Genomic DNA, 19,974 nt, shown 5'->3' with positions numbered 1-19,974 from the left:
GGTGCGTATGCACATGTGTTAGGGTGCCCTCCCAAGGCCAGAAGGCATCAAATGCCCTGAAGCTAGAGTTACAGCTGGTTGTGATTTGGGTGCAGGCAATAAAAAACAAAACAAAACGAAACAAAAAACCACAACTTGGGTCCTTTGGAAGGGCAGCGAGGTGTCTGAACCACCAAGCCACCTCTTCATCCCTTGAGGTATCTGTTCAGGGAAAAGCGTCATTGTCTTCTCGTGAAGGTAACTGGGCACAACCATTCACTACCATCTTCTGAAACACATGAGTTCATTCAAAGTTAGGGCAGCAAACTCGCATCCTAAGTGTGGACAAAATTAACACAGAAAGGTAGACTTCTAGCTTCTCTTTAATCACCAAATGTATGTTTACAAACAACCTTAGGGGAGTTCAGGTGACTAAGGTTTTGTGGGGACAGTTCTCACACATGAAGGACAATTACATGCTCCAATTCTTTTTCCTGTAAACTATTAAGACACACTGCCACAGACACAAAAACTTAAAGCCATGGATCGCTGCACTTGTATTTACAGAGAGCCGCGAGCAGACATGCATTTCTCCTGCTGGAGGGCGTAAATAGATGCTTGAACGTTAAGGCAGTGCCAATTCCAAAACAACAGAACATCTAAGTTAAGGCTTTATGTCTCTTCTGAAACTCACATTCACAGGCGACCACCACCGATGTTTAGCTCCTGGGTTGCATTCATCTGCTGGGTGTGTTATTAGCCCATTACCAAGTCCTTGGCATCGGGCGGCTGGGGCAGGACAGCAGCAGTACCAATTTATTTAATGAGTCCTCACCGGCCCCCTGAGGCTTCACTTCCAAGGTTCGCCTTTTGGCAGCACAAACAAGCGGCAGAAAGAACAGGGCTTTCCAGGCTAGACCGGAAGGGTCCCCAGGCTGTGCTCATTCTGAATTTGCCTCTGAGTTGGGGAACAGCTATGAATCCATGATCTACTTAGCACGGAGAGGTCCCCAAGGCATGCTTGACCTTGCTCCCCCCCTCAGAATCAGAGAGTGTTCTTAACCATCGAAGCAATTGGTCTCCAGACTTTTCCTCTTTAAAGAATGTGTCACAACAGAATCTAGATTAGCATACTTTACATGGGTCTATTCTACAATTGCTAGTCTCAAGGTACACAGAATGTACTTGCCAGACCAAAGAGCTTCCTTCAAGGAAAAGATGGGGGTGGATGGAAGGAAAGCCGCGTGGGCCCTGCTTCTTCTATTAGAAGTGCAGCATACTCATGGGGCTGGGCAGGAAGGCCCTTTCCTCATCCTGCATCTTCCTTTTTAGTTCTTAGAGAGTCTCTGAGTACATTATGGAAAGCAGTCGGGTAGGCCCCATGGTCTACTGTGGAGCAGGAAGGATGTTTGTGGGTGATGTAAAGTATGCATTTGCACATAACTTCCCCCAAACCCAAAATATTCAGAAAGAAAATAGTTTGCCTTTGCTTGCTATGAGGTCATTGGTAGCTGGTAGCCTCTGGGTAGTATTAGGATGGAGACAAGTCACAGGAGTGACCAAGGAATAATTAATGATCGAAAGGCTGGAATATTTTCAGCTTCATCCCTACCTCCCAACCCACCAGGAAGAGTGACACTCAAGGTTAAGTCAATCACTAATGGTTTAAGCAACTCTCTATCCAAATACTGAAGCAGCCATTAACCTTACAAGGCTGGATTTGGAGGTTTCTACAAGGCTAACACACAGCTTCTTGGTAGGTGTGCCTAGAGAAGGCATGAAAGTCCTCTGCCCCTTTCCCACCCAGTCTACCCTTCACAGAAATGGTATCCCTGAGTTCTAGTAAATTAACCCAACACAAAGAGTAGGGAGTCACAGGAACCCCAATTTATAGAAAGCTAGAAGCTCTGGGGTGATCAGGAACTACCCTCTAGCCACTGTGTGCTCTCAGCTGGCTGCCGTCTGGCACGTGGCAATCCCACAGATTTGGTCACAGAGATCTTTTTGATCAACACCATTGAGGGAGCAGAGGAAAGCTTGTCCATGAAGCAGGGTAAACCCAAGATGAACAAAACGGCAGGTGTCCACAGCACGCATCTCTACAGGCTGGATGCCTGCCTTTTACTGAAACTGCCATTTACACTAAGAGCTGTTCTCACACTGGCCAGTAACCTCACAGCGAGAGAAGGATGGCACACAAAGCTGGCAGCAGTCACAGCTCAGGAGAGAGGGACAGCAGAGACTAAGAACTGTCATAAAAGCTAAAGACAGCTGTGGCTTCCCTTGGTGTTTCCAAGTCAGGGGGACATGACAAGGCAAGGACATGTGTCATCTCAGGAGTCAGCGGCCACACAAGGGTTGTCTAAGCATTTGAGGTGCCCTTTATGTGGAGGCACCATTTAAGTGTGCTGTACTCAGTTAAAGCAGCTGCAGAGCCTGCACCTGTTACCAGGTAAGCTTGGCATTAGCTAAACAGTTCTAAGTTTTACAGTGTAAAATGCCTTTTGAAAAGATAGAATAGCTACACAGGAGCAAACATAGGCGACATTTTAGACCAACACTTTACACTTTATAACACACTCACATTTGCACACCAACCTTGTGTTCACGAGTACAAAACACCAAGAACTGCAGAGAATCTAAACAGCTGCCCCACTGACTACATCCCCAGTCGGTCCTTGACCCCATGTTCTAAACCCACGAGGAGGGGATGCCTGGCTGCACCTTTAGAAGCTGGAGACAGCGTGCAGCTCTGCACACGTCTGCGTTTCCACAGAGCTGAACTGGGACTCCATCGGATTCCAGGCCAAGTCAGCTAGAAGGAAGTCATCCATTGCTGTCTGAGTTTCGTTGCTGGTAAGGAACAAGTTCCCCAGGGGCTCGAAGCCAGAACTCATGGTCTGTGTTTCTGTGCTGCTCAACTGGACCTTGCTCTCCAGAGCAGGTGCATGCCGAGCTGGGGAGGCTCCTTCGGTTTGAGTCTCTGTGTCAGAAGAGTCAGTACTCATGGAGAAGCTGGAGTGTTTCAGAATGCTGCCCAGGGGCAGGTGAGGACTACTGTCTAAGAAGAAGTTTAAGTCTGTCTGTGTCTGGGTGTCAAACATCTCAAGGCCCAAGAAGCCTGAGCCTGCTCTGAACCCATAGGGCTGTGTGGAAGGATCTGGGAGGAAGACGTCAGTCTGCGTCTCGATGTCCAGGGACTCCAAGACCGGCTCAGTGCTCATGGAGCTGAGTTCACTCTCCTCAGTCTGAGTCTGGATATTTGAGGCTGAGAGGAACTCTTCAATATCAAAATCAATCCCAGAATTCTGCGCTGAGCCTGATGGGAGCTGGGCATCAGGACCGGGGTTTGTGTCGGACAACAGACTCCGATTATCCAGTGTTTGACCTGGCAGATTACTTGACAAGATGTTTTCTAAGTCACTCAGTAGATCTATGGTTTGGGTCTGATTATCTGTCATGTTTTGTGAAGGAAGCATGCTGTTCTGGGCACTGAAGTTTAACACAGGTGCAGACTTTTCGATGACTTGGCTTAGGATCTTAGGGTCACTCTGAGGTAACAGACCATGAGTTACTGTCTCTGCAACTAAACTGCTACTCATGATGGTGTCAGTGGGAACACTGTATGACGAATGGACGCTTTCAAAAATGTCCCCACACAGGCCAGAGTGGCCCACTGGCACTGAGTCAACTGTGTGGTTTTGCATCCTGCCGGTCTGGGTTTCTCTGGAGACCCCACCAGGCTGGAAACAGGTGTCTATAAATGCATCTGTCTGAGCAGCTATGGATGAAGTGACCTTAGAGTTGGGTACCAGTGTCTGGGTATGAACACTAACAGGAAGGGACACTTGAGAATCAAACGACAGGTCAGTCTGAGAACACGATGACACAGAGGAATCAGGGCCAAGCCACTGAGCAGAGGGTATCAAATTGGCTGAGGCATAGGACAGATCCGTCTGCACGTTGGTTGAGGAAATGCTGTTCTTCTGACACACACTCGCTATCTCCTGTAACGGACTACACAGACTTTTACTCAAGTTCACTTCAACACCTGTATTCATGGGCTCAACAACAGGACTGATAATTTTTGAGAGAGGTAGGCTCTCCTTCAGAGAGCAGGCCTCTGAATCCAGGCTGAGGATGAAGGTTCCTACTGACAAGGGTACTAAGTGCACAGCACCCGCGGCAGAACTGTGATCCACTCCTAACACCACAGGCTGGGCCGAGGAGTCCGCTGTAGGCACAAAGACAGGCACAGGGGAAAACTGCATGACCGGAAGTTTAACCAAAGCCACCTTGGGCTTTGGTAGAAGCAACTTCTGGGGGCACCTGGGAGGTGTTGAGATGCTCTGCTTTTTGGTGTGGGAGCTACAAGAGTCTTCGAGAGATGCTGCTAGCTTGCCTTCTGATGCATCTGGTTCATGAGCGTCTTGGCGAGGGGCTGGTCGGTCGCTCGGTGGCTCCGTGGTTTTACTGGACAGCTTTTGGGTTTGCAGGTAGCTTTCCATTTTCCTCTTCTTACTAGGTGGGTCTCTGGAAACAGTAACAAAGCAAAAATAAATTCAAAAATAAATTCAATTTGAAGATGAAACTTCACGTGCGTGCTCGCTCTCTGTGTTATGTGTACATGGCCACAGAGGCGGAAGTGGGTATGGGAGTCCTGGGAGCTCGAGTTAGGGGCAGTTTTGCTGCTTGAGATGTGTCCTGGGAACCAGACTCAGGTATTCTGTAAGAGCAGAAAGCTCTCCTAACTGCTGAGCCATCTCTCCAGCCCCTCAAGGGCAGCTTTCACTGAGTACCCCAGCATATCTTCATTACTAAATTCCACTTCCCACAGGAGAGGAAGGATTCCGATGGCGGTGACGATTTTCTTATGCCATCGCTGAGACTTAGGCGTGTACTCAGACACAAATCTCTCTTCAGGGACTTACTCTAGCTCTGGCCTTAACTTTCGGGACCTCTCCTGCTTCTGTCTCCTAAGGGATTTCATGCATGTGTTAAATACACTCTATTTTCAACTTGAGGAGTTTTTAAAAATTCCATTTTTTATTACATTTATTACTTGTGTGTGAGCACATGTGTCACAGCACATTCGTTGTGTAGAGGTCAGAACAACTCTCAGGAATTGGTTCTCCTTCTACCACATGGGTCCCGAGGCTCACACTCAAGTTGTCAGGCTTGAAGCCAAGAGCCTTTACTCACTGAGCTATCTCTCTGGTCCTTTAGGTCAGGTCTTTAAAATCAGGAACTTTAAAATCAAGAAGCTTGTAAGTATCATTCCTACAGCAGAAAGCCACTACACCAAACAGAAATTTGCCATCTGAAAATGAGATTTAAAGCTGAGCCTGTAATTATAATCCTAGCTACACGGGAGCCTGAGGCAGGATGGTTAAGAGTAGTCTACGGTACAGAGTGAGTCCAGGGCCAGCATCAAGGGCTGGGTGTGACTCAGGACTGAGCCCTTGCCCAGCATTCGTGAGGCCCGTGTCAATCTTCAGCATCACAGAATGGAAGTAAACAGACAAATGAAGCGCGGAGTCCCAGTGTAGCAATCTGTTTCTCTAGAGAAGATGCCGGAAGTTGAGCTTTTCAGATGGGAACAGGAAGGGAGCATCGAAAGCTGTGTGCTGGAGAGGTGGCTCAGCGGTTAAGGGCACTTGCTGCTTTCCAGAGATCTGATTTGGTTTCCAGCACCCACATCAGGCAAGTCACACCACTGGTAACTCCAGTTCAGGGGTTCCAATGCCCTCTTCTAGCCTCTGCAGGAACCTGAATACACACATGCCGTTCACATACACAAACCGATATACACATACATATAAGTAAAAATAAAAACACACAGCATCTCGATCAGCTTCTCAGGCTGTGCTAGGCACCAAAGCACACACACACCTGTAACCCTAGCACCTGGGGGTTGCACCAAGAGGACACACCTGTAACCCTAGCACCTGGGAGGGTGCAGCAGGGGGACATTCCTGTAATCATTAGGCCCAGCTTCAAATAAGAAAATAAAGAGGATCCTGGCCCAGGGGCTCTTCCTGTATTCCTGCTGCTATTCCAGACACACCCTTTTTAAAGCCACAGGTCCTTTCCCTGTTCCTTCCGTTCCCTATGTGACTGGATCCTCAGGAAGTCCCATTTCCAACTCCTCACAGCTACTCAACAGCATCTCTGTGTTTTACCTGTGTTCTGCAGGGATCTCGTGGCCAGTTCGGTAGATGTGGGACTGCAGTGCCGTTCTGCTGGCGTAGGGACAGCCACACGTACACTGGAAAGTCTTGCCGCAATCCTCCTCGTGTCTTTTCAGGTCCCACTCGGTGCCATAGGAATTACTGCACTTACTGCATTTGTGCTTCTTCTCTGCGTGCATTTTCATAAAGTGCTGCAGAGAACATGGTGACAATGAAGACAAGACAGCATCACATTGAGATCCACCCACACACCCAACTTCCCACGATCACCAGGTACTGCATTTGCCAGGAGACAAACCTCAGTCTAACATATGCCTCTCCTTATGCACAGTGGGCAGGCTGCCTTGGAAGCAACCCGTGTATGCAGATTCTCAACTACACTCTAGTGCTGTGGGCAAGAATATACAGTGTGTTGGCTAGGTTCATGTCAACTTGACATAAGCTAGAGTTGTCTGAAAGGAGGGAGCCTCCCGTGAAAGAATGCCGCTATAAGATCAGGCTGGAGGATGTTGTATTAGTAGTTAATGAGGGAGGGCCCAGCCCATAATGGGTGGTGCCATCTCTGGGCTGGTGGTCCTGGGTTCTACAAGAAAGCAGGCTGAGCAGACCATGATAAGCAAACCAGTGAGCAGCACCCTCTGTGGCCTCAGCATCAGCTCCAGGCTCCAGCCCTGCTTGAGTTGTTTTCTTAACTTCCTCCAGTGAGGGACTATGACCTGGAAGTGAAGCTGAACAAACCCTTTTCTCTCCACCTTGCTATCTTGGTCATGGTGTTTTTTCACAGCAGTAGTAACCCCAACTAAGACAAAGTCTCTGCAGTGTCCTCAAGACTGCAGAATGGCAGGAACCACTTCATTTTTGTTTAAATTCTTATTTTTATTTTTGTGCATCTGTGTGCATGCATGTAGACAGAGTCCACTGCCGGCAAGGCCAAAAGATAGATAAGATTTCCATGGAGTTATGAGTGGCTCCGAACCACCTGGCATGGGTGCTGGGAATGGAACTTCTTCTCCAAGAGTAGTATGTGCTTTTTGCCACTGAGCCATCTCTCCATCTCAGATCAATTTCTTCAGTCTTAAATCTTTCTTTCCTCAGTAGCTGGATCCCTTCCTCCTCACAAGACAGCAGCCTCTTTCTGACCTTCTGAATGTTTCTCCTTACTGGCTTTGTGTCTTGCTCTTGCCCTTAGAGGCACATATACTCAAGGGTGTGCAGCATAAGTGTTCTAACTCTTGGCTGGATTGTCTCTTTCTTCCTCTACAACCCTGGGTATGGGCATTTCACCCAAGAACAAACCTCATCTTCCACCCACACAGACTGAGGAACTATTGTGTGAGACCTGGTCAGCAGCTCCCAAAGAACTCACACTTGGATCTCTGGCTATGCCTGCTCAGCAGGTACCACACACACTGATGCTTACGCCATCTGTATGCCACTGTGCTGGTGTGATGGCTTCACAAGCTCAGATATTTGAATCCCTGGTCCCCAATGGACTGGTGGTACTGCTTGGTTAAGTTTAGGAGGTACAGTGTAGTTGGTGAAAGTGTGGCACTGGGGATGGCCTTCAAGGTTTCAAAGCCACATGCTATTCCAAGTTTGCTCTTTCTGCTTCCTGCCTGTAGTTTAAGACATGAACATTCAGCTTTTGCTCCATCAATATGCCTGCTGCCATGCTCCCAGCCATGGTGGACCCTTGCTTCTCTGGAACTGTAAGCCACTTCCTTCTATAAGCTGCCTTGGTCACGGTGTTTTTATTAAAAAAAGTCATTTATTTTTATATTATGTGTATGGGTATTTTACATGCATGTATATCTATGTACAACATGTGTGCAGTTTCTGCAGAGGCAGGAGAGAGTGTGGGATTTCTTGGAACTGCAGCTACAGACATTTGTATGCTAAGAACTGAATGTAGACCCTCAGGAAGAACAAGCAATGCACTTGCACTTAACCAGGAGTCATCTCTCCAGCCTGGCCAGAGAGTTTTATCACGGTAATAGCAAAGGAATTAACACATACACCTTGGGAAAAGTATAGTTAGTGACATACCTGCTTAACCAGCGAAAACTGAGAAAATGGTCTGTCAGGGCCTCGAGGGCATCCTTTGATTGGACAACAGTAGAATTTCGGTACCGTTTTCAAATCTTTTCTTATTGTTGGATTTACTAAGCCATCCTGCAAAAGTAAAATCCAACAGTTATCTTTTTTTTTCCCCTAAGATAGGGTCTCTCTATGTAGACCAAACTGGTCTCAAAGTCAAAGATTTGCCTGGAATTAAAGGTGTCTGCAGCACCACACCTGGCTCAGTAATTGTCTTATAAAACCCATCACACCAGGCTGCTGGCAGATGCCCCCCCCAGGCTGTCCTTGTTCCTGGGTGTCATCCCCCTCCACTCTCAGTCTCAGCCCCTGAGAAGACTCCTGTGAGTGGGATATGGGCCTTGTTGGGAACACCACAGCTTTCCTTTTTTTTTTTTTAACTGTGTGTATGAGTCTGTACATACATGTATGCTACGCAAATATATAAAGGTCAGAGGTCAGCATCAGGCCTGAATTATTCTCCATTTTATTTTTACTTTCAAGAATTATGTTTATTGATTTAGTATGTATATGCATGTGCCACAGAACACATATAGAAGTTAAAGGACAATTTGTAAAAGTCCCTTGTTCTGTCATGTGTGTCCAGGGACTGGCCTTAGGTCATTAGTCTGGGCAGCCCAGCACTGACCTGGTGGGCTGTCTCACTGGCCCGCCATCCTATTTTTTGGAGACATAGTCCCTTACTGTGATGGCTACTCTTGGTTGTCAACTTGACTACACCTAGAATGAACTGCAATCCCAAACTGGATTTGCTTGGTTTGAAATGGATGTATCCATTCCCAGTATGGACATTTAAAGTAGGAAGACATACCTTCAATGTGGGCCTCACCTTCTGCAGGAAGTCTATATAAGAACATGGAAGCAGGAAGCTTTTGCTGGTTGCCTGCTTGCCCTCACCTTGCTAACACATCCATTCCGTCACTGGCATTGGAGCCTACTTCTTTGGGACTCCAGCACATACTGAAGACCAGCTGAGACTTTCAGCCTTGAGGGCTGAGCAACTACTTGATTACTGAACTTTCTGCTCACAGCCAGTCAATGTTAGATTAGCTAGACTACAGCCTGTAAGTCATTCACACACACGAGAGAGAGAGAGAGAGAGAGAGAGAGAGAGAGAGAGAGAGAGAGAGAGAGAGCGAGCACATGATTGATTCATTCTGTAAGCTGTTACTAGGAGCCCTGACTGATACACTCACTGAGCCTGGAGCTCTTCAACTCCACTAGGCCGCTGGCTAAGGAGCTCCAGCGATCTTCTAGGCTGCACTGATGCAGGCGTGGCTGCACTAATGCGGCCATGGCCTCACACTTGGCTCCTCATGTTTGCATCACATGCACTTTACAGACTGAGCCGCCTCTCAGACTATGTGAAGACCCCCTCTGCACCCCCATTGTACTGAGGACTGAACCTAGGGCCTCACACATGCTAGGCAAGTGCTCTAGCACTGAGCTGTGGCCCCCCCCAGCTGGGACTTGGATCTGATTATCATCCTATTACCACCTAAAGTAGCTTCAAAATAGTCTGAATGAAGCCTCTGGCTGTTGGCGCTGTAATGAGCAATACAAGGTCCTACATACTTTATATTAACCCTTCTGTTGTTTTATATTTTATGTATATGGGCATTTTGTGCGGTTGGTACCCACTGAGGCTAGAAGAGGATATCCGATCCTCTGGGACTGGCTGTGAGCTGCCAGTACTAACTACTGAGCCACCTCTCCAATTCTGTAAGTTTTTGCTAAATGCAATTCCATTCTTCTTAACCCAGTATTTTACCATATCCAGTTCCTCCTCCTCCACTTTCCTTCACAAGGCTTCACTACGTAGTCTAGGCTGGTCTTGAACTTCTTCAGACTCAGATGTAGCCTGGAATGTTTGTGTTACTATGTCCAGCTTTTTAAATGTTTTATCTACTTTATTTGTTTAATTCTGGGCCAATGAGATGCTCCATGTTACCCATGGACAGAGTCCAATTCCCAGAATCAATGCTAGAAGGCATGAAGCATTTCTTAAAAGTTGTCTTCTGACAACCACAAATGAGCCAACCCTTAATAGTAACAATTAGTATTATTTATAATTAATAATAATAATAATATAGAGAGTTTTATAAGACATGGCTTTTAATATGTTGCTTGGGATGGCTCTGAGGCTCAAGTTAGCCTCCTTCCTCAGTCTCTGGATATACACACAACAGCACACCAGGCTATAAGTGATATCAACTGGGAGTTTTAAAACATTTAAATATATGTGTCTGTCCTATGTGTGGAGGTTAGAGAAAGCCTTGGGTAGTACCCTCAGGAATGAAAGTCTCTCTTGCTGCCCTGGAATATGCTAGCTCTGGGATTACAAACGCATGCTACCTTACCACACCAGGCATTTTTACCTGGATTCTATGGGGATCAAATTCAGGTACCCTGTGTGGCTACCCACACCTCAGACTCCTGGTAGCTTCAGACCCACTTCTTGTCTGCCCCCTCCCAGTTGGCTGTAAAGGAGAGGTGGATCCTAGCCTGTCTGTCTCCAGGTCATCAGAGAAAGAAATGAGTGTCAGCTTCAGGAGGCAGCTGCTACAGAGCACCTAGAAATCCCATTCCTCTGGCATCCTGCTAAGAAGCACAGGACCCATGGGACACAGCTTCCTCTGTTTGCTGTGCACTCAGTGTGAGATGCTACTAACTGGCTGGCCCAAGTCTTCCCCAGGTTCTTAGAGGTACATGTGGCTTTGCTGACTGCACTTGCTGAGGGAAGGAAGCCTTGTCTTGTTCAGACTCCATCACCTGACTTTGTTCATTTCAGATGTAGTCATTTTCAGTGCTGGTTCACTTGTCAGGACCATGTCACAGCACTGTCTAGGGTAGTGGTTCTCAACCTTCCCGATGCTATGACCCTTTAAGACAGTTCCTCACATTGTGGTGACCCCCTACCATGAAGTTATTTTGTTGCTACTTCATAACTATAATTTTGCTACTGTCGTGAATCATAATATAAATATCTGATATGTAGGATATCTGGTATGTGACCCCTATGAAAGGGTCGTTTGACCCCCAACAGGGTCTGGACCCACAGGTTGAGAACTGCTGGTCTAGAAACTCATATTCACTTTGATATTTAAGTGGTCTCCCAAAGAAGTCCCCTTTCTCTTGTTTCCAGTAAAAGTATTTATCTATCACTGCTTAACCAAGGTGTGTGACTCCAGCTCCCCCTGGTCCCCCTAAGTTGCCATCCCAATCGGCCTTTTCTGTCTTCTTCATGCAGTTCTTCACTCTGCAAGGACTTCACAGCTGTTACTTTACTCCTTTGCCCTTATGATCTTAAAAAAAATTCTTTTATTCTTATTTATATTGTGTGTGTGTGTGTGTGTGTGTGTGTGTGTGTGTGTGTGAGACACTGTCACATGAGCGGTGCCTACCGAGGCCAGAGGAAAGCCTTGTGTTCCCTGGAGCAGGAGTTTCAGGGCTGTGTAAACCAATGTGGGAGCTACTAACCAAACTCAGGTTCTCTGCAAGAGCAGAAAGCACTCTAACCATTGAGCCATCTCTCTACAGGTTCAATTTTTATCTTTTTGCTGTTTACTCTTTATTGTTATTGTTTTGTGGGGCTGACTGAGCCATCCCCGCAGCCCTGTACTTTTGTTTTTTGCCAAAAGACTTTAACATCAGTAAATGAGTTCCCCCGTTCCCTTGTGAAGGTCTAATTTAGTGGCTCTCAACCTTCCTAATGCTGCAGCCCTTAATAGTTTCTCATGTTCTAGTGAACCCTAACCAGAAAATGAGTTTGTTCGTACTTTATAACTCTCTTTTTAACTTTGCTACTGTTATGAATTGTAATGTAAATATATGTTATGACCCCCAAAGGGGCCATGACCCACACGTTGAGAACCACTGGTCTAACTGACCACAGTTTTTGCTGAACACTGGTACTTACTATGTTATAACAACCAACACTGTCTCTCATCACCAATTTATCATCTGTTTTAATGGAAGACTTTTGAACCAGCTTATACGTTCCCCATCTAGTGTTGTCAGTGAGGGAAAATACAGGAGCGTGTTCAATTGAAAGATGCTCCCAGCTGGGCGGTGGTTGCGCACGCCTTTAATCCCAGCACTTGGGAGGCAGAGGCAGGCGGACTTCTGAGTTCGAGGCCAGCCTGGTCTACAAAGTGAGTTCCAGGACAGCCAGGACTACACAGAGAAACCCTGTCTCGAAAAACAAAACAAAACAAAACAAAAACAAAAACAAAAAAGAAAGATGCTCCCAACTCCTTAATTCATGTGTCCACGATGGAGTTCCTTCTGCCAACACATACTCAGGAGCTGTCTCCTTCATCAGGTCCCAAGCTGTTAAATGTGCCCCAAAACTGAATTGGCATCTTGCATATTTTGCCAAATGTGTGTGTGTATAATTAATTCTGGAGCTGGAGAGATGGCTCAGACTCAGAGGTTAAGAACACTGGCTGCTCTTCCAGAGGTGCCCTCTTATGTGTAAGTATACGTGAAGTTAGAACACTGTATATATATTAATACATCTTTAAAAATATATATAGATTTTTTTCTGAAGTCCTGTGTGTATATGCATGAGTTTTTGTATACCACAAACATGTAGGAGCCTGTGAGGCCAGAAGACGGTGTCAGATCATCTGGAATGAGTGTTGCATGTGGTCGTGAGCATCTATGTGGGTGCTGGGAACTGAACCTGGTCCACCGTAAAAGTTGTACTCACTCTTAACCATTGAGCTATTTCTTTACTTAATATTTTAAAATTAATTTTAAAATGTTAAATTTGTGGCCCCAGATGTACCTTCAAGCACGCCATTACCTGTGCAGACCATTTCCGGCAGCTTCCCGATGTCACCCATGGCCACACTTCACTGGCCTGCGACACGCAAGTCCCCAGCCTTCTTACATTACTTTTATACCTAATGGAACTTAGACTGAAATGACTTTTACAAAGTGCTTGGGACCAGAACTGACTCTGAGATTCAAATATTTGCATAGACTTTACATCAGTGTCCCTAGTTGGAAAACCCCAAAGGCTCCTAAATCAGGTTTGCGAACTTGTGATTGGCGGTCAGAGTTCTGCATTTGGAGCATTTCGGGTGCTCAGCATGTACTTTTAATTTCCCAGCCTTTTCATTTGTGTTCCCAATTGGCTCTCAGTATTCTGAATCCAGTAAACGTCCACTGTGAGCTTGTGTGCTGTACACAATGCTCACCAGGCTCACCAGACCTGAAGTGCAGTTTGAATGGGGCTGAGACCACATCAGTGCAAATGGATGCTAAACCCGCCTGCCCCAGCAGCCACCCACCACCCCACACGCCCCCTCCTTCTGGGGCTAACTCCCTTATCATGGGTGCCCACAGGGCTTTGGGGTTTTCTTCTACTGTTCTGAGACAGTGAGTTCAAAGATCAGCTGGGGAGGAGAGACAACTGCACACCATACGACAGGAGTCATGGTAGGAAAGTAGGCATTTCTTCTGCTGTCCTCTGCATAGTCAAGGACCCCTGCAGTTTGAGGACTCCGTGCTGGGTTTGCGGTTGGAAGAAGAATCCACTCTCTCTCACTCACTCTGTGACTCTCCCCCACTGCTGTTAGCTCCTTTGCTCTACTTTTTGCTTGTAGGGTGCTCTGCTCCCAGCCAAACACTCTTCTCTCAGATAGAAATGAGGGAACGTTTTATTAAAATAATATTATGAGCTACTAATATTAAAAATAATAAATATTTAAATATTTTAAGAATCTGCAGAAGAAGGTCCCAAAAACAAGACGGTGGGGACCAAGGGTGTCACTCAGTGAGAAGCATTTGTCAGCAGGAGTGAGTCTCCGGGTTCCATCTTTAGCACCACAGAACAAAGCCTCCCCAAAACAAGACTGGAAAAGAGACCAAGATAAAAGAAGGAGGGACTGGGGCGATGGCTTAATGGTTAAGAGCACTTGTTGCTCCTGCAGAGCTCAGATTCTAGCACCCATGTGGCAGCTGGAAGCTCACAACCAACAGTAACTCCAGCTCCAGGGGACCCAGTGCTGGCTTCTGACCTCTGTAAACATCCATACTTTTGACATGCACTCATACACAGAAGTGAAAAACATAAAAATCACTTTAAAGAACAGAAAAAGGAGGGCAAAGGTGTGTGGCTGAAGAGTAGAGTCAAGACCATAAAGATGGCGGCAGAAACTGCCTAGCGCGTCAGCACCCTTGCTAAGAGCACTCAGGAACCCACTCTAAACACAAGGTCAGTAATCGTCAGATAAGACAGTTTATGGAGCAACTTGCTGCAACCTCTGTACAATAAAGTCATGGAAAAGAAAATCACTGAACACATACCCCTGGCTGGAGCAGAACACAGGATCACTACGCTGGGCTTAAGAAGCCACATGCCCCCTGATAACAGGCTCTGTAAGTGCCCACCTGCGCCCTTCACTGGTTTCAAACGCCTCTCCAGCAAACCAGGCAGAGCCTACTTCCTCCCACTCTTCCTCTGCATCATCGCTCCCTCTCTGCTGAGCCCACTGCAGCACGGCTGGCTGATGACATGTCCACACTTCCTTTCAGGGCGTGGGATATAGACATTTATTTTGAGAACCCGCATGAAACCAAAGGTGGCTTACAATTCCTCAGCCTTAGTTGCCATCCTTCAGAAGGGCTTGGGTATTAGGCTGTGGGGTAGATTAGAATATAATAACCATACAACAACTGGTAGGGGAGAGAAAAATTATCATGGCCAGGAAAACAGAAAAACAAGGAACGGAATTAGAATCACTCAAGTAGCTGTAGCCAAGAAATGAGAATTTCTACTGAGCTGAAGAAACTCAGCCAATATGGGACTGGAGAGATCAATCATGCTCCCCCAAACACACAGGGCCTTCTTTCTGGGGACCATATGTGCTCATGACACTCTTTTCTTTCCTTTTTTTTTTTTTTTTTTTTTGGTTTTTCAGACAGGGTTTCTCTGTGTAGCCCTGGCTGTCCTGGAACTCACTCTGTAGACCAGGCTGGCCTTGAACTCAGAAATCCACTTGCCTCTGCCTCCCAAGTGCTGGGATTAAAGGCGTGCGCCACCACCGCCTGGCCACTCTTTTCTTTCCTAATACTGTTCTGAGAATAACACATGTCAAGAATTGAACTCAAGAGCCTCTGCTTGGTGGCCAGCTTGAGGGTACACATAGCTGCTACCCTGAGGCCTTACCACAGAGGTCTGGCTATGTCACACAGGCCCCTTCATTAGAAAAAGACCAGAGTCCCTTATCAAACAACAGATGCCTAAGGAGCTGTGGGCCCTGAGGTTACAAGGAAGTGAGCTGCCTGACAGGGAAACAGCAGCCATATCCCCGAGGCAGTTTAAATACTGCTAAACAAAGCTTCCAGAGACTAAGCAGGATTCCTCTCCCAACAGCCCATCTTTCTGTGGCTCAATATCTGGGTTTAGGAATGGGCCAGCCTATTCACTGCTGTCTCCAGATAAGAGAATCTGAAATGCAGATGAAGATTCTGGAAAGAATGACTTATTTCACATAGGCTCTAGGCCAGAGAGGACTCTGGCACTCTGACGTGCTAAAATCTGAGTAAACACCTGACTGTTGATATCCACATTTGCTAGGGCGGATCATGGCGGCGAACACTGTAGTCCCAGCACTTGGGAGGAGGCAGGAACATCCCCAGTAAGTTTAAGGCTACTCTGGTCTACAGAGTGAATTCGGGCTAGCCAGGGCTACATAGCAAGACCCTGCTTAAGAACTGACCTGAACCAAACCAAGCCTGTACTGGCTCAGACATGTCCCTCCTGTCATATGTCATACCTGGCCTCTTGGGTATTTCTGAGCTGTGAGCACCAATCTAAAGTACATTATCACACCGCTTCTCCACAGCCAGTGGCATCTTTGTGCTTCTAAGGCAGAACCAAGTTTTGGGGGCACAGTGCTCCCAACAGCAGCTCCAGAGAAAAGAACAAATACCTTCTAAGAAATGCTAGCTGGAGTCACTGTGGCCAACACACAGAGGAAGCCCTTGGTCAGACTGGCAGCTTTGTTTTGTGATCAGAAACCAACTGGGGCTGTAGCTGTAGCTCAGAAGAGGGCTTGCCTAGCACTCATGAAACCTGGGGCTGGATCACACGCATTGAATAAAAATGGGCATGATGGTGCATGCCTGCAGTGTCAGCATTTAGGAGACTTCAGAAGTATTTAGGGCAGGAGGATCAAGAGTTCAAGGTTATCCTCAGCTACATAATGAGTTTGAGGATAGCCTGGGCTATACAAGGACATGAGCTATCCTATAGGCAAGGCAAGGGGGACAACACTGAAGGCAGGTTATGGTTGTTGAATGCAAGTTGTACGGAACTGAGGGACTAGGCTGTAGAATTCTTACAGGCACACACCCTTCTCCCACCTAAATCATGGTGAGAAAAAAAGAGAGACTTTAACATTTAGGATGAAACAGAAAATTGCAGGTTGAAGCCCGCAGTGAGTTGTACTTGTGTTTTGGAACGAGGCCCAAACCTTTACACAGAACTTCCTCAGCATGCCCCTACTGACATTTCCTGACTGACCTTTCTCTGAGATCACTGTTGCCTTCTGTACAGCTCCCATCCCCTCAAGAACAACACACTCATTTGCCCTGCTACAGACTAAAAACCTCAAAGTTGCTGTTGGGGAGTTCTGGGGGGGAGGGGGGGGATGCCCAAGGTGGATTTACCTGAAGGTCAGAGAGATCCTGCAACCCTCCGAGTAACGAGTCAAATCTGACCAGGGTAAACATGCATAAAACTGCTTTCAGTGACTTGCGTTATTCCAGTTGGAGCACTGGGGACAGAGATCTGATGGTGGAAGGAAGCTTCCTACTGTAAAAGCTGAGAAACTGTGACTTAACAGGTCTGGCACGGGAGTCCTAACATCTGATTTTTTTTTTGGCCAAGCTTCCAGAGTATACCATAGGTTTGAAAGCCACCGTCCCCATTTATGTAACACGGAGAGGTCTCGGTCAGACGACCGTCATACTATCTACTGGTGGACCTCCTCCTAAAGATCCGCGGGAGAAACCTCCCTCCCCTCTCATTCCTGCGCAGAGTTGATCTTAGCAACCTTGTGAAACTTGTAGCTCCAGCGCCCAGAGCCCAATCCGCAGCTGCTTTTCAATGACCAGGTAGGACCCACCGGCAGTTTCATGGGAGGGGTGGAAAGCCTGTGGGGTTGCATCTGGGTGCCTTAGCGACATCACCTGTCGCTCATCCTCGGAACCTGGGTAAACAGGCAGCTCGCTGAGGTGTTGCGGGCACGCCACCGAGACGCTGCTGGCCCGGTGCGTGTGCGCGCCCCGCGCTCTCGCCGTGCTCGGTCGGGCGCAGGTGGCAGGGCACCGCGCAAACCCCGCACACCCCGCGCCCCCGCCGCGGCCCGCTCACCTGCAGTCGGTGGCTCTTGACTAGGTGCATGTTGAGCGCAGGACTGTTGGGCAGGATCTTGCCGCAGCCGCGCACAGTGCACAGAATATTGGTGCGTACAGCCCGGGACAGCTCGCTCACAGACGGCTGGATCAGCTCCCGGGCCGGTGGCACCGGGGCCGCGGCCCTAGCCCTGGCCGGTCGCGGTCGGCTGCCTTGCAGTCGCGACTCCGACGGCCTCCACGGGCTTGAGGCGGCGGCGGCTTCCCGCGTGCTCGCCGGCGTGGCCGGGACACCCGGGGCCGGACCCGCAGACTCAGCCGCCGCCGCCTCCGTGGCCGCCATGGCTCCCGCACGGCCGCCAGGCCCCTCTCACTGTGCCCGCCCCCGCCGCAGCCACTTCCGGCAGGGGGCGGAGCCTCCGGGCTCATTAGCATCCGGCCGGGCGGCGGCCGCAGCGCCCCCAGCCGGCCGCGGCGAGCGCGTATTGGAGGTTGAAGTCCCAAGTGCTGGGAGAACAGGTGAATTGGATGGATTCCATGGACCCACACCTTCTTCTTTCTAAGGACCTAAGCTCAGGCAACAGCTGGGTAGAAGAAAAGGGGATGCTTTTAGGTTTAACCATTTTTTGACCGTTGCCTTATTGTTATTAGGAATTAATTTTCTAGTGTAGACTATTTGCTTAGCATGCTTAAGGCCCTGGATTTGATCGGCAGTACATTAAAAACAAAACAACTTATCTTATTTTTGAGACCCCATCTGGCTTCAAACTCCCCATATAGTTAAGGAGTCCTTGAACTCCTGATTCTCTTACCTCTATCTCCCTAGTCCTAGGATTTTATTAAGCCTGGCTGGTAGTGTTGAAGATTGATTGAACCCAGTGCTTTGTATGTGTACGCTGGCAGCTGAGCCTACTCCCAAAAGACTAATTATCTCTTAGAAGAGTCTGAAGTGGATCTAGTCAGCTGAAAACAAGGTGTCTGAACAAGGTGGGCTTGTTCTTCCAAGAACCTTACCTTTTCCAGCTTCTAGAGGTCACCTGCATTTCTTTGCCAATGGCCCTTCCTCCACACCAAAACCAGTAATGAGGAGTTGAGTCTGTCACATTTCCATAACTGACATCTATCTTCATCGTCATCACGGCTCCTATTACATCGGACCTGGGTATCAACAGGGCCATTTGCTCAACTGCAGGGTCCCTTTGCCTTGACTCCAGGAATTATAAAGCAGACATCTTTGAGAATTGCTCAGTGTGACGTTAGGCTAGTAAGTCTTGACTGCTGGATGGCTAGTCATGTCAGAAAAATAAGGTTAGTAATGTGGCTGGAGATGGTGGCCCACCTGTCACCATAGAACGCCAGGAAGCAGAGGCAGGATTGCTATAGGTTCAAGGCCAGCTGATACAAAGCACACGTGTCCTAAACATTACCCACTCCCAAAAGGTCAGAATGCTGCCTGCTTACAAGAGCTTGTTAATGATGTAAGTGCCACACAGTGCTTACCGCAGGTCAAGTGCTCAGTAAACAGCCATCATTCTGGGAACTGGTGGTCTGGATGAGAATGGCTGTCATAGCCTCATCATGTTTGAATGCTTGCTTCTCAGTTTGGTGGAACTGTTTAGAGGAATAGCCGGTGTGCCCCTGTTGGAGGAGGTGTGTCCCTGGGGGGGGGTGGCTCTGAGGTTTCAAAAGTCCACGCCATTCCGAGTTTCCTCTCTCTGCCTCATGCTCGTGGTGGATAAGGTGTAAGCTATTTTGGTTACTGCTCCAGCATCGTGCCCACCTGCTTGCTGCCATGTTTCCTCTGATGATGAGTCTTGGACTTAAATCGTCTGGAACAAAGAGCACCCCCACCTCCTTCAGGGATTTCATTTCTGAGTTGCTTTGGCTGTGGCGTTTTGTCACAAAAGGAAAGTAAGACAAGGATTCTACTGAATCGGTTCTGACTGTGAAAGTCTCTTTGGCTTTGCATTTACTGCAGTGTCTACCTGCTAGCGTTTGCAGATGGCCAGTTAACAGGTAAATTTGAGACTTGAATTTTCTTAACCAGGAGCCTCACTCTGGAAGGTCTGCAAGATACAGCCTGCTAGAGGTGGGATACGATGGGTCTTTTTCAGATTTCAGGTCTTTATTCCTGCCAAGGGACAGCTATGTAGTAGAATAAATACCCAGGAAGTTCAAGGGTTTCTGCAGTTCTTATTCAGCTATTCAGGAACCTTGTGGGCAGAATGCCTTCTTAGTGTGTGACTGGTCATGACAGTGGTCAAGAGACTGGAGGGATGGCTCTGTGGTTAAGAGCACTTAATGTTCTTACAAAGGACAGGTTTGATTCCCAGCA

General features: G+C 47.8%; 1 protein-coding gene across 1 annotated transcript; it reads right to left on the bottom strand.

Annotated features, from left to right (window-relative positions):
* Window positions 1–344: 344 nt before the first annotated feature.
* Atmin (ATM interactor) lies at window positions 345–18,016 on the bottom strand. Its single transcript, XM_034522541.2, has 4 exons — window positions 17,659–18,016; window positions 8,217–8,342; window positions 6,162–6,361; window positions 345–4,512 (listed from the first exon to the last, which is right to left on the bottom strand). The coding sequence occupies exons 1-4, from the start codon at window positions 17,980–17,982 to the stop codon at window positions 2,706–2,708; spliced, it is 2,457 nt and encodes an 818-aa protein (XP_034378432.1). The 5' UTR covers window positions 17,983–18,016; the 3' UTR covers window positions 345–2,705.
* Window positions 18,017–19,974: the final 1,958 nt, after the last annotated feature.

Source organism: Arvicanthis niloticus, chromosome 18 (genome assembly GCF_011762505.2).
Source record: "Arvicanthis niloticus isolate mArvNil1 chromosome 18, mArvNil1.pat.X, whole genome shotgun sequence".
In the NCBI taxonomy this organism is placed as follows: domain Eukaryota; kingdom Metazoa; phylum Chordata; class Mammalia; order Rodentia; family Muridae; genus Arvicanthis; species Arvicanthis niloticus.
The sequence above is the reverse complement of the archived record's forward strand: the minus strand, read 5'-3'. Positions and strand labels throughout refer to the sequence as shown.